Source organism: Spermophilus citellus (assembly GCF_964194105.1).
Source record: "Spermophilus citellus genome assembly, chromosome: 2".
Lineage (NCBI taxonomy): Eukaryota > Metazoa > Chordata > Mammalia > Rodentia > Sciuridae > Spermophilus > Spermophilus citellus.
In genome coordinates, this window is record NC_138183.1 from 52,906,219 (window position 1) to 52,919,971 (window position 13,753).

The 13,753-nt window shown below is 44.8% G+C and overlaps 1 protein-coding gene across 3 annotated transcripts in view; it reads right to left on the minus strand.

Annotated features, from left to right (window-relative positions):
* Positions 1-2,334: 2,334 nt before the first annotated feature.
* The window catches only part of LOC308639887 (ADAMTS-like protein 1), a 384,577-nt gene continuing 373,158 nt past the window's right edge, over positions 2,335-13,753 (minus strand). For 2 of the 3 annotated variants that reach the window (XM_081278265.1, XM_081278264.1), the window contains 4 exons: positions 13,502-13,709; positions 7,325-7,434; positions 6,355-6,575; positions 2,335-4,871 (listed from right to left, as the gene is read on the minus strand). In XM_081278265.1, the coding sequence (XP_081134391.1) occupies positions 4,765-4,871; positions 6,355-6,575; positions 7,325-7,434; positions 13,502-13,709 (646 nt within the window). In that variant the 3' untranslated portion in view covers positions 2,335-4,764. The other variant, XM_081278263.1, reaches the window with a different exon arrangement.

Below are 13,753 nucleotides of genomic sequence, written 5' to 3' on the forward strand. Positions count from 1 at the left end.
CCTCACAGTTTGTTTATGGAGGTATAACTTGTCTCTTGTTGGCTGAGAACCATTAACAAAACTGGATTATTTCCTTTGGGTTTATTTGCAGGATGAAGTAAGGGGATAGTAGTGTATTGTTTATGAGAAACTCTACTTCTTGGCAAGTGAGACGCCTTTGATTTTAGTTTTTACTTGTATATTTTCTCCTGAATGTGTACTTATCCACTTTTTATACTAACTCAAAGGAAATGGCAATTGCATTTATGTTTGGGTGTGTTGAATTGAGACGAGGAAGTGGAGGCCACTATGAGAGGGATCTCTGTATGTATCTCTGATGTAATATATTTTATAAGAGGACATTTGTCCTGGGAAGCTTTCCTGGAGGTTTGATGGTATTTTGGTGAGTCTTTGAGTTGACTACATGGACTATGTTTTTCCAAGATACAGAGCTCAATTCATTAATGTCTCTATTATTGATGCTATTGTATAGTGAAGTGCTTTAAAAGAATGACTGGTTTACTTCTCATCCAAAAATGGAAACACAAGAGAGACCATCTTTCAAAGATAACAACAGGAAATAGCATGAATTAGCTAACATTGTGAAGCCCTGCCCTTCATCTCCCATCTCTGTCAGGGTATTTTGGATCATGATGATAGTAATGAATCTTTGATGCATAGTTTGATGATATGCTTGTATCCTTACATTTTTCTCAACATGAATGAATATTTTTCTCGTGATAACCCTACCCTATGAAGTATTCTACTTGTACAGATAAGGAAGTTGAGGCATGAATGGTCTTTGTTGACTGTTCTGGTCCTAATGGTCTTACAGATTTCCTGGATTCATCTTATTTAGAGTCCTGGAAACTTTTGAGGGTAATCAGGGACTCTAAATTACACCCTGCCTCCCCTGCCATGGGCTGGGGTTGTGGCTTAGTGGTAGAGCATTTGCCTAGCACATGTGAGGGACTGAGTTTGATCCTCAGCACCACATAGAAATAAATATAATAAAGGTATTGTGTCCCTCTGCACTAAACAAAATAAAACAAAATACCCCCGGGACTGGCCTGTGGCTAAAATTCTAAACATTTATACTGTGATTGGTGGCATCTTGCTTGGTAGGAATCTTTTTTTCCTCCCTGTGGAGCTCTATGATTTGGGCTGGAAAAATTTCCATATGTTCCCACTACTTGAGCCATCTTGAGTTTTTGCTCTGGCATTTCTGGGTTTTCTCCCTGGCCCTGGGACCACTGTAGGACATTATTTGGCCACTGGCATATGTTTATGATTCTACTATTAGATTTTCTTTAAAGCAAAATGTAAAATTTCTTAGAAAATGACCAGAATTTCAGGAAGAGCTTTTGGGTATGTTTTCACACAGCTCAGTGGGCATGTGAAGTGTTGAGTAAATATCTGGAAACAGGCCAGAGCTTGGCTTTCAGGGTTGGGTGCTCTGGAGTGTCTCGAGCAGTTCCTGTGTGGACATCACCTGGGCTGGGGACATGCTGTCCTTTTACTGAGCCTGTTTGTAAAGAACTCTCTAAAGGTGCTTTGGGTTTTTCTGCACTTCCTACAGCAGCTATATTTCTATATTTAAAATGATTTTAAAAATAGAGAGCTAGGAGTCCTATAAATCAAAGAAATTAATTTTAGGACAGAGAGAAAGCAACAAGTCCTGTAATGTCTGGCTCTCATCATCTACCAACCTGAAATCAGTGGGGGAAGGATGGTGTGTGTGCTGAGGTGGCGATGACACCCTCCCAGAGGGACGGGAGACAGCACAGTGGGGAAGAGCAAGGCTTTGGCTACAGTCACACTGCCTGGGCATGAATCTTGGTCCCACCAGATGGGTGACTTGAGCTTTTCTGGGCATTTATTTACCTCTGTGAACATGGGGATACTCATAGGGTTGATGTGAAGATTAAATGTAGTACTCTATAAAGGTTAGCTTCGATTAATAGTCTATATTCACAGTTTCATGATGCAGATGCTTGACACTGCACGCACCCTGATGATAGGAAGTCTGACCTGAGGAGAGAGTACTTCCACACCTAAGTCATCTGTCCCAGGATACCACATATGGCTGTAAATGAGATGACAGGCTCAGCCTGGATGTGTGCCTGTATACCAGTGCAGCGCCTCTGGGTTCATTTAGAGAGTTGGTCCTTCCAGATATAGGCCCTGAGCTTCCCATGCAAAGCTGAAAACTGCAATCCTTCTATTTTAGCCAGACGTGCATAACTGGCTGGGAACCACCAAATTGACAGGGACTTTTCTTCATCCCCAGTATAAAACATGATGGGAAGGCTGAGCTTAACAGAGACTCGGACAACAAGATTTAAATAAATAAGCTGTATTATCTGTACAAAAAAAATATAAATACAGTTTTGTGTTTTAGAGGAGGAAGTGCCTCCTTCCACATTATCCAGCAGCCCTAATAATCTGCGGTACTGCTGAGTCACGATTCACAGAACAAACATTACATGTACATTCATCTCATGCAAGGAGCACACTCTTCCCACCCCACACCTAGGCTCTCCGTCTTGCTCTGAAACCCATTTCCAACTCCTCACCCTGACATGTGGTGGAGCTGGAAGACAGCTGTTTTTTTTTGTTTAAAGGAAATGTAAATTTTGGCTGCCAATTTTCAATACCTGTTGAACTAGATGTAATCAACCACGTGAGTCCTATGGAAGAAGTCTTTACCATTCTATGAAACACTCCTGTGACACAAATGAATCACCTGTTGCCCCAGCATCCCATGTTAGCTTTTACAAAGTATTCTGTACAAAGTGAATAATGGATCCAGAGTTAAACACCAGCTTCTATTAAAAAGAAGGAAAAATACAATGATCACCACTGAATTTACAGGAACACAGCTGTAGGAAGTTAATAACAAAAAAAAAAATCTCCCAATATTTTTTTTTCTGGATGACAATGTACAATTATTAATATTGCACTTTTTTATACAAGAAATCCTAATAAATATTCACAAAAGATATACATAGAAAACATTCTCTTTTATTTTAAATAAACATTACATTGCTCTTTAGTAACATGATTTCTTAGAGCCTATGTTTGTGGTGAGGAATTAAAAGACCCACCCTAATTGTCCACAGCTCACCTAGAGAGGACACAGATTAATATTGTCTTCCTCCCAAATTTTACTTTACAGGCTGGATGGGAAATGCAGCCCTGATGTCAGTGGTGGCCCTGGGGTGAGTGGCATCCCACGAGTGTGTGAGGGGTGGCTTATCTGAGGCTGCCCAGCCTACTAAACTGGGGCCCTTCAGCGGGAGAAGGAAGGAAAAAAAAATCACTCGCCCAAAGCTGTTCTGCTGAAAGAGCAATTGGCTGAATAGTCCTAAAGTGTGTTTGCTGCTGGACTTGTCTGTGGCCGGCTCAGCACAGCTGATAGGTGTTGCTGCAGTGCGTGAGCTGCCCCAGCTGGTGAGTGTTAATTGCCTTGGGTTTAGAGTGTTCACCATGTGGGGAGGGTGGGTTGAAAAGCCTTTCAGGACCTTCTTGGAGTCTAGAGCTATCCTTTGGCTTTGCCACAGCTCTTCATCCCCCCACCCCAACCTGCCACATAAATACTATGTATAGCAGCTCTTGTGCTCTGTCAGGCACCCACAGCCCCTGGAGTTGGCTGCTGGATTAGGCAGAGTGTACCCCAGTCACCTGCAAACCCACTGTCCCACCCTGTTCCCTGGTCAGCTCAGGAAGGAAATGGTTGCCACAGCCTGATACTCACTCTCTGGCAAATGGATGTATGAATTGACTTTTACAAAGGGACCCCAATCCTTGGCCCTTAGGTAGAGTAGCAAAGACCATTTAGGCAGAAAACCTGGCCTACTCCTGCTCAGAATATGCCCCAAGCCCACAGCAGTTAGTAGTTCAAGGCTGGGGGCTCTTGATTTCAAAGAAGAGATGCTGGGCAGACTTACTGCCCAGCCAGGTGTTGACCTCTGGCCGGCTTTGTTGCAGCTGCATAGGTGGACAGTTCACTCAGGTAGTGTGTGGAGCTGGCACTCTCCCTACCTCCCCCTGTGAGGGACAGGTCTCCTACCATGCAGCAAGGGCACTCTGAGGGAAGCAGAGCTCTGCTCATCCTTGTGCACCTTCACTGAACCTGCCAGGTGCTCTGGAGTTCAGAGCCTATGACATGAGCAGACACAGGCTTCTGTTCATGCTCTCCCTTCCTTTCCTGGGTCAGTTCCTGCATCACTGAGTTTTCTAGGCCGACTGTGATTGTCTCCTTTACTACTACCTATCCCTGTGTTTGAGTTCTCTATGGGAGGAGAAGAGCCAGTTCTGGTTGGCTTCTGTCTCAGATGGTCCTTATCACCCCTGAGGGGTTGGGGGTGGGTAGAGGAGGAGACAAAGAATCAACACCACATCAATAATGCTGGTTGTCTGATGTTTGCACCAATTCTTTATCAACCCTGTGGCTCCCTGCTGTTTCCAGGGGCCCTGGCTTTCTCTTTCTAGGCCTCTCTGAGGACCAGGTTGGGAGGGAGTTTGGCCCTGTAAGGGAGTGGCTGCTGTCTGCCTGGCCTGCTCTGCAACCTCCTTTTGACATCTGTCCTTTTCTTTTCCCAACGTTCTGTCCTCCAGCTAACTGAAAGAGAAAACATGCTGAGGTCCTCAGGGGGGAGGGCAGAGGTGGGGGTGAGGGGAGGGAGGGGGAAATAAATAAATAAAACAAAGCTTAAGTTCTGTCCCAGGTGGTTGCGTGAGTCCTTTGTGTGGCCAGGGAGAGTTCTTCCCCGTGCCCTGTCTTCACGCTTTGCCACAAGTTCCGCAGCAGCGGGATTTGAACTGGCTGAGTTGGCAGAGCTTCAGCTGCTTCACCTTCTCGCAGTACCTGGTGGTGTCTCTGCACTCCACTGGGAAAGGAGGGGGTGGGGAGGGGACAGAAAGGAGATGTGAAACAGAGCTAACTGGCATTTGGCTGCTGAGGTCTGCTGTGGCCACTGCGCTCCATCCCTCTGGGTGCCTCTCACTCTGGTAGAGCTCAGCTACTTGCCTCCCAGGCTGCCAACAGCAGGGCCAGCACCAGCCTGCAGTCCTCTGGCTGAATGATGGGACCCATTCCTGAGCCCTCTTTGCCTTTCATAGTTGCCTCTACTTCCCGTCTCTTCCCTCCTTTTGGGACTACCTCACTTCCTTGCTTGCTTTTCCCCATAGGCTTTTGGTATTTTAGTGAGTGACTCTCCTCCCTGAGATGGTTCCCAGAAGGACTGAGTTCTGCCCCACGTGGAAGGAGATGCAGGTGAGGCTCTGGCTGGAAACCTTTATCCTCAAGGCACTGGGACCTTACTTTCTCTGTTAAGTTTGTTTTCTTGTATTCTCTGCCTAAGATTCTTGTTCTTTCTACCCACCAGGCCCTAAACACAACACCATGGTGTTCCAGCTCAGTATTGGTACAGATTATTGTTTTTAATCACTGGGGCCGATTTGACCTGGGAAGCCAGTCTGAGCTACTTGTATTCCACTCTGGTACTCTCTGCACATGGTGAGAGAATGACACCAACGTGGGTCAGCACTTCACCAAAGATCATGCATCCCCAGTGCACCATAAGGAAAGGGTTGTGTGTTCACAGGGGATCTGCCTTAGTGTTGTGAATCCATTGCTTAGTGAAGGTCAGTTGGGGGGAAAACTGAATTCAGCCACATTTGTTTATTTCTTTTTCCTTTTTTTTTGGTCCTTGTCAGGAAATGTCTCCAATTTGGGTTTTGGATTCAGAGGAAGAAAGATTCCTACCCAGTTGGAACACAAATGCTGATGCTGGGTTGAGGAGACTCCAGACTTGAGAGGAGAGGGAGTGAAATGAGTGTCAAATGCCAAGGGTCTGGGCTCTGCTCAGTTTCGGTGGATGCCCAGGGTGGGAGAGGAGGGAGATGATCAGCAGGTTCTTGTTCCATGGGAAGCAAAACAACAATGGGTGGGGAGCCAGTGGCTGAGTGGGAAGCACTCTGTGCTGCTTCAGTGTTAATAATGCTTTCTCTAGCAGCCGGGCTCCTGACTGCCATTGTTTAGTCGTCCTCTCTGGGCATCAGCCGGTCTGCAGGTGAGCTAGAGGCCAATTTTACCCAGCAGTTGGCCAACAATACTTGGCCATCTCTGGACCAGGATGAAGATGGTGGTAGCCTCTGGGGCACACGCTGCCATTTTTGTGGCTAGGAAATGTATACACACTTCTTTACACACCTACACACCTGCCTGTAAATGCTCAACTCTGGCTCCAGCTCACAATCCTTGGGGTACCTGATCCAGTGCCCTGTGTTCAGGCTCAGTCCTAGGGATTGCCCTCTGCACCCGATGCCCTGTGGGGAAATTGCAGAAAGGTCTTTGGGATTGGAACATACTGTTTTCACATGGAGTGATGTTGCAGCGTTGCCAGTTGGCGGGCCGGGGCCCCCAGGAGCACAGGTGCTCAGGCACAGCCTTGTTGGTGCGGGCATGCACACACTCCACCCGCCGGGACTGGAAGCCATAGTTGCCACAGGTTGCCGTGCACAGGGTCCACAGGCTAACCCTCCAGTGTACGCTGCAGGCATCTGACCAGCAGTTCTGGGTGCTCACGGGCCTACAGGAAGAGGGTGGCAGGATTAAGATCTGTCTCTATGGGGCCAAATGTGAAAATAATGTTCCCAAACCAGGAAGGTCAGCCAACTCCTTAAGAACCTCCATTATCACCAGACCTAGGTTCTGAATGGCCACAAAAGTCTTCTTTCCCTGACTGGTCTTCCACCTGCTCTTCGCTACAATGTCTGTGTCTGTACATGACCCAAGAAGGAGCTCTATGCCATGTGGAGGCTGGTAGAGGGAGAACTTGGACCTGGCCTCAGGGGCTGGAGTTTTATGAGAGGTGATAAGCTCTCTTCTCAGGGAACATCTACAAAGAGATGTAAGAGGGGTTGGAGGCTGGATAGGAATGAAAAGTTGGTATCCAGAATATGGCACCTCATCTCAGCCTCAATTCTAGAGAGAGGTCAACAAGAATGAGGAGCTGGTGGAGCCCTGGAGGTCCAGTAGCCACCAGGTAGACCTTACTTCTTTGCCTGCCTTGGGATTAGGGCAACACCCCTCACCTCTGAGAAAAACACTCCTGCATGCTTCATCCTATTGAGAGGAAAGCCCAGCCTGGCCACTTTAGTGAGCACAATATGGCCCATCAGTCTCTGGGTGGGGGGCAGTGGCCTGGGTGATAGAAAGGAGCAGGCAGGGCATCAGACCCTTGGCACTGTGGGAGGTTGGAGAAGAAACATCCTTTCATCACTTGTTTCTGTGCTACTGACCAGGGGCTGAGAGAGGTGGCCCAGGGCTTCCTCTTACCTGGGAAGGGCACTGCACTGCTCTGATGGTAGGGTGATGCCATCCCGTGTCTGGCAGAAGACTTGTCTGTGTTGCACAGCTAGGCGAGGCCCGATGCAAGGCCCATTGCACTGGAAAGCAGAAAAAGGAATACATATCACGTCAGCGAAGTGCTCAATGTTCAGGCCCCAGGGGATGCAGGATTGTTTTGCAAGGTCTTATGGGAGGTCGTCAGATCATTCATCTTCTCCTTCTCTGGACCAACTAAAAGATGTTCATTGGCTTGTTTTCTTTTATGTCACAGTGGGACAGTTAGCTATGCCATGGGCATTTTGCTAGCAAAGGCCAGAGGAAGTGTGGAGCCAGTCCGAGAAGGCCAACCCACTTCCAGATCAACCAAATGAAAAAGCACTTGGCATTATGTGCTAGGAATGTACTTAGAGCTGAAGACATCTAAACAAGCCCTGTCCCCTTCTGTGTGGAAAATAAGTTGGCTTATTGTTTTCTTGCTAAATTCATCCAAGTAACCATGTCCACCATTTCTTTCCTTTCCTTGGCCTTGTTTTCTGCAGGTCAAACCCAGGACACTGAACACAGACAGACTGAGGTATGTACAGTCCCTCCTTATATTCTCTTGCCATGTGCTTGCCAAGCTTTCCCCAGAGTTGGCAGAACCTAGCCCTAATGCAACAAATGCCTCCAAGAACTGTCTATAAAATGCAAAAGCAGTAGGCCTTGAGCCAACAACTGTCATGTTAGCACAAGGGGTCACACATCCCTGGAAGGTCACTTTTTATTTTTTAAAAAAGTTTATGGAGAGCTTTATTAATAGATGCCTATTTAAAAATAAGACCTTCTGCTATAAAGGGAGAAAGGAGGCAGAAAACCAATGCACAGACAAGATAATGAGAGGAGATGCATTTTCTGTCACATTTCATGATGTCCGGGAACACCTGGAGAGGACTCCTCCAAGATATTGATGTCCTAAGCATTAGTTTTTTTATTGGTTCATTATACATAATAATGGGATTGTTACATATTTGTACATACACATAACATAATTTGGTACATTTCATTTCCAGTATCTCCCCTTGCCCTCCTCTCCTCTATCCTCCTTCCTCCACTTCACCAGTCTCCCTTCTATTTTAATGAGAGTGGTAGGTCATTTTGGAACAAAGAATCTTAATCTGGGAGTCTTTAGATCCCTAGGGATCCAAAGGGATATGAACTCTCAACTCTTATGTTAAAATTTTCTAGCAAGATGTTTCTTCCTATTTTCATTAGATGCTCAGAGAAATCCAGGACCACTGAAGGACAGGGACTTAAGGTAAAAGCATCCCTCCTGGGCTGACACCTCTGTCCAGGCCAGGGATTTCTCTTCCTGGCTCTGAAGGGCTCAGTTTGACAAGGTTGTTCACGGAGACATGGGTGTTGGAGGAAATGTAAAGAACACACCTTGATACCAATGATTCAGAATTAATTTTTGTTTTATGATAAAATATACATTACAAAATTCATTGTTTTAACCATGTTAAAAAATAACTTCTCACTATGAAGGACAGTGTGCATGGAGAAATATGAGTGAAGCAAAGAAGCTCTCAGTGAGCTCAGACACAGTGAACGGAGCCAGCTGCATGGCAGAGCCACACCTTCAGAAGGGATCTTTGCTTGCTTCAGTGCTCTACTGTCAATCTTTACATTCGCTGTAGTCTGTGGAGAAAGGGCCCTGCAGTTTCATGTTGCACTGAACCCTACAAATTATGGGGCCAGTCCAGGACACAGGTGAAGAAAGTGAACACCGTAAGCAACTCACAAGCCCCCAGAGGTCTTCTCCCTTCACCCTTTCCTCCTCTCCAAATGTACCCACTGTCAAGGCTGAACCTTTAACACAGTCAATTTTATGCTTGATTTTGAAATTTACATAAAGGAACCATATTTCATACCTACTTTTGCTTCTGGCTTCTTTTTCTCATGAAGCATCAGGTGTAACTGAAGTACATTCATTTTCATTGATATCCAACATTTTGTTTTATGAATATACCATAATGTTCTACCTACTTTTGATTAATCGTCGACCCTTTTTTTAAAATACAGAGCCTACTTTGTCAGATATTAGTATAGACACCTCCAACTCTCCTTTGGTTAGAATTTATAGAATTTACATGGACTTTTATATAAATTCTTTCATTTCCATTTATTTTTTCCTTAGATCTAAATAGAATCTCTTGTGGACAACAGAGTTGGATCATGCTCTGAATGTACTAAAACTTATTTCTTATTATGTTCTTTACCACCTTCTCACAGTTTGATTAGGGTTCCCCAGGTTTCTGATTTGTGCCTTTTCTTTAGATCATGCTTCAAGGCGATACCACCCATGACACCTAGTTATCACTTGATACTGATGACTTTCAATACACTCTGGTCAGCACAGCTCTAAGTTCCATATTCATACACCCAACTGTCTAATGAATATCTCTAATGGAATATTTTATAAACATACTACACATTTATCACACCCATCTTCGTTTTCCTGTATTCCTAACTGTTCCACCAGAAATCCGAAGATCATCTTTGCTTCCTCTCTTTGACAGCCAGTGGCTCACTGAAACCATATGAATCACACTGTCATAGTATCTCCTGTCCATTTCCACTGACCAAAGCATACATTCTGATCACCATAATTTCTTACCTACTTTAGGTTTCTCTTTCTCTATTCTTGTTACTTTCCAATTCAGTCACTAAATTGCTGACAGGGTAATTTAGAGTATACGCTGAGCTTGCAACTCTTGTTTAAAATCTTTCTACTGGGGGAGGAAGACAAGCTGGCAACAGAGATGTGCCCAGCACTTGCCTCTTTCTCCACAAAGATGGACCAAAGTAACAGGCGTACAGGTACATTTTGAAGTGAGTGACCATAGAGAACAATGGAAATCATCAAGAGAGACTAGACTTGTAAGATTCAGAAGCCTGGGACAACAGCTTAGTAAAGAAACAAATTACTCTGGCATCTGTCACACTCCAACTCCTGGACCCTTATCTCTCACCCTGCACAAAAAATCAATTCAAGATAGATCAAAGACCTAGGAATTATGCCAGAAACCATGCAACTCCTACAATATATAGTCATACAGTCAACGCTTCAACTTTTAGGTACAGGACGACTTTCTCAATAGGATGCCTAAAGCTCAGGAAATAATGCTAAGAGTTAATAAACAGGATGACATTAAATTAAAAAGCTTCTACACAGCAAAGGAAACAATTATTAATGTGAAGAGAGAACCTACAGAATGGGTGAAAATCTTTGCTAACTACTCTTTTGGTAGAGGATAAATATTCAGATTATATAAAGAATCCCAAAAACTTTACACCAAAAAAATGAAATAACCCAATTAAGAAATGGCAAATATACTTTTCAAAACAAAAAATACAAATGGCCAACAAATATATGAAAAGAAAATGTTCAGCGTCATTGATAATTAGGGAAAGCAAATCAAAACTAAACTGAGATTTTATCTCATACCAGTCAGAATGGCAGCCATCAAGAATACAAATAATAAGTGCTGGAGAGGATGTGGAGAAAAACACTTTTACACTGTTGGTGGGATTGCAAATTAGTACAACCAGTATGGAAATCAGTACCGAGGTCCCTCAAAAGACTAGATTGGACCTCCATATGACTCAGTGAGACCACTTCTTGGTATTTGTCCTAAAGAATTAAAGTCACCACACTACAGTGATACATGCATACCCATGTTTATAACAGCACAATTCACAATAGCCAAATTATGGAATCAGCCTAGGTGTCCATCAACAGATATATGGATAAAGAAAATGTGGTATATATATATACAATGGAGGATTTTTTCATCCATAAAGAAAAATAATGTCATTTGCAAGAAAATGGGTGGAAGTAGAGACCATTATGTTAAGCAAAATAAGTCATATTCAAAAGGTCAAGAGTCATGTTTTCTCTCATATGTGGAAGCTTGAGAGCAAAAAGGACAAGAAAGGGGTGTGTGTGTGTATGTGTGTGTGTATGTGTGAATCCCAAAATCAAAGGGAGATCAGTAGAGGAAAAGGACTAAGGGGAGGGAGGGCGAAGTGCTGGAGAGAGATTGGCCAAATGATAGTTAATTTGTGTGCATGTATGAATATGTAACAACAAATCCCATCATTATGTACAATTATAATGCACCAATAAAATGTGAAAAAAAATTAAGCATCCCAGACTCTACCCCAGGCCTATCATATTAGAATTTGCATATTTAACAAGATCCCCAGGTGATTCATGTTAATTCTCTATATACACTGGCCTAGGGACTTTAGAAGAAAGGAGTGAAGAGTTTGAGGGAAAAGAATGTAGAAAAGACTTATGTGTTTTTCTCTCTGTTGGGAAGAGGAATCACTGAGAATGATCAAATGTCCCCTTGAGTGACCTTGATGTCAATGCAGAAACATTTCCCATGTGTCCCCAGATCTGTTCTCAATCCCAGCTTCACAAACTGCTAGTAAGCCTTGAGGACCTGGCAGCAGAGCTGTGTTGTGTGAGAGCTGTCAGAAGTGGGCTTTTCAAGATAAGAGAAATACCTCCCCAGCACCCCCTTACTCTAGCATAGAAGCAAGGTGGAGCTCATGTTGCTCTGAATATGAAGCACATACAGGCCAGCCCCTGGAAATAAAGGGCTGGACAGGTGTGTTGGCCGGTGGGCAGCGGGCTAAGCATTAACCCCCTGGCTTACCTGAGATACAAATGGCTAAGAGATGCAAATTTACTCTGTGGCCAGGAATTTTTGATCTTTATATTAGAGACTGACACAGCATGTTAATGTCATAGGAAGTTGCAAGTGATTGTTTTCCAAAGATTACACCTAAGGCTGGCAGTAGAGGGACATGAATAAACCAATTCCAACAAGTTTCAAGTTTACTAATTGTCTAAAAACATTGTTACATTGGTCCTACAGTAATGTCTGTGATTTGGGGAGTGTCCCAGCTGGCTAGTCATGAAACTATGCCTCAAAGTTAGAATACTCCCTTTGCTAATGAGTACCAGTCCAGACAAATCTGAACATCAGCCCTGGCCGGCAGCTCTTACATGCCTGCTAAGTCTCTAGAAGGGTTTGAACATAGACTTCTGGAGAAATGGTATATATTATTTCCCTTAAGCACCTCCACCCCTGATTTTCTTTGGTGCCAATAACACTGTAAAATAGTAGAGTACAAGCTGAGTAGGATAACTATTCTATGCTTAATAGGCCTTATCCACCTGGACAGGGAAAAACCTGCCTCTCTAATGTATACTGGAGTTATTGACTGATGCTCAGTCCCACCTGGCCCAGAAACACTGAGAGTACAGGGACCCTGTCCCCCTGGATTCCTACTGCCATGGTGCAATGTCCACCATTGCTTAGGATGGCTCCCCAACCCCCTGGGAATCTTCAGTTTGTGTCAATCTCCTTTTAAAACTCACCAGCATAAAATTCTCACTCCAAATGGGTAGAGCCATCATGGACCCTCCACTGCACCTAGAGAAAACTCCATCACTGAGCTCCTGGGGTCAAACAAGCCCCCATTGCTGCTGTCCATTGAGCTTACCTGGGACTGAAGTTACTTCTAGGCAGAGAATTGAGAAAGGAGTTGATTGTTTTATGGTGACCCAGCTAGGCTTCAAGTCTTCCTGACTCAGAACAATGGTTCTCTACCCTGTTTGTATATCAGCATCACCTGAGGAGTTTCTAAGAATCACCTAAGCTTGATCACACCCCAGAGGAATTGACCTGGACTCGTTGGGAGTTATGATCTTGACATTGGTGGTTAAAAAGGTTGCTTATAACTATGTGACCAGTGGAGAACCCTGGCCAAGAGCAGTCCGCAGAGGGGACACTGGCACAATAGGTGGGAAACGGTGGCTTGAGAGTGTGCGAGTCTGAAGAAGGTGTCTGAGGGTTCCGGGATCCAAGAACAGAAAGGCCTCAGGGTGGAGGAAGGAAATGTGTGCCCGGTAAAGCAGTGTGTTAAGGTTAGAGTGTGTTAAGGTTAGAGAAGGATCCAGGTGCCCTGGGTGTTAGGAATGATACAGGGTGGGGTTAGGGACAGCGGGGATGTCACAGAGGAGGTAGCAGTGGAGGCATTTATTTCCCACTGTGGCAGGGATTACACCTTTAGGATGACCTTTCAAATAAAAGCCGGTGTGGCCCTCACCTGGCCCCAGTTAGAGAAGGCCCACTCCACACACAGCTGTTGGTTACAGGCCTGGGTGTCCACAGGCCGTTTGGCTAGCTGGGTACACATGTCGTTAGACACGGGAGTAGAGATTCCAGAGGCTTTCAGCTTCTGACAGGTAACTCTGCGTGTCTGGATGCCTCCGCCACAGCTCCGGGTACAGGCAGACCAGGAAGTCACCATCCACCTGGGGAGAGGAAGAAGCATCAGAGGAGCCCCAAAGGTGAGGCC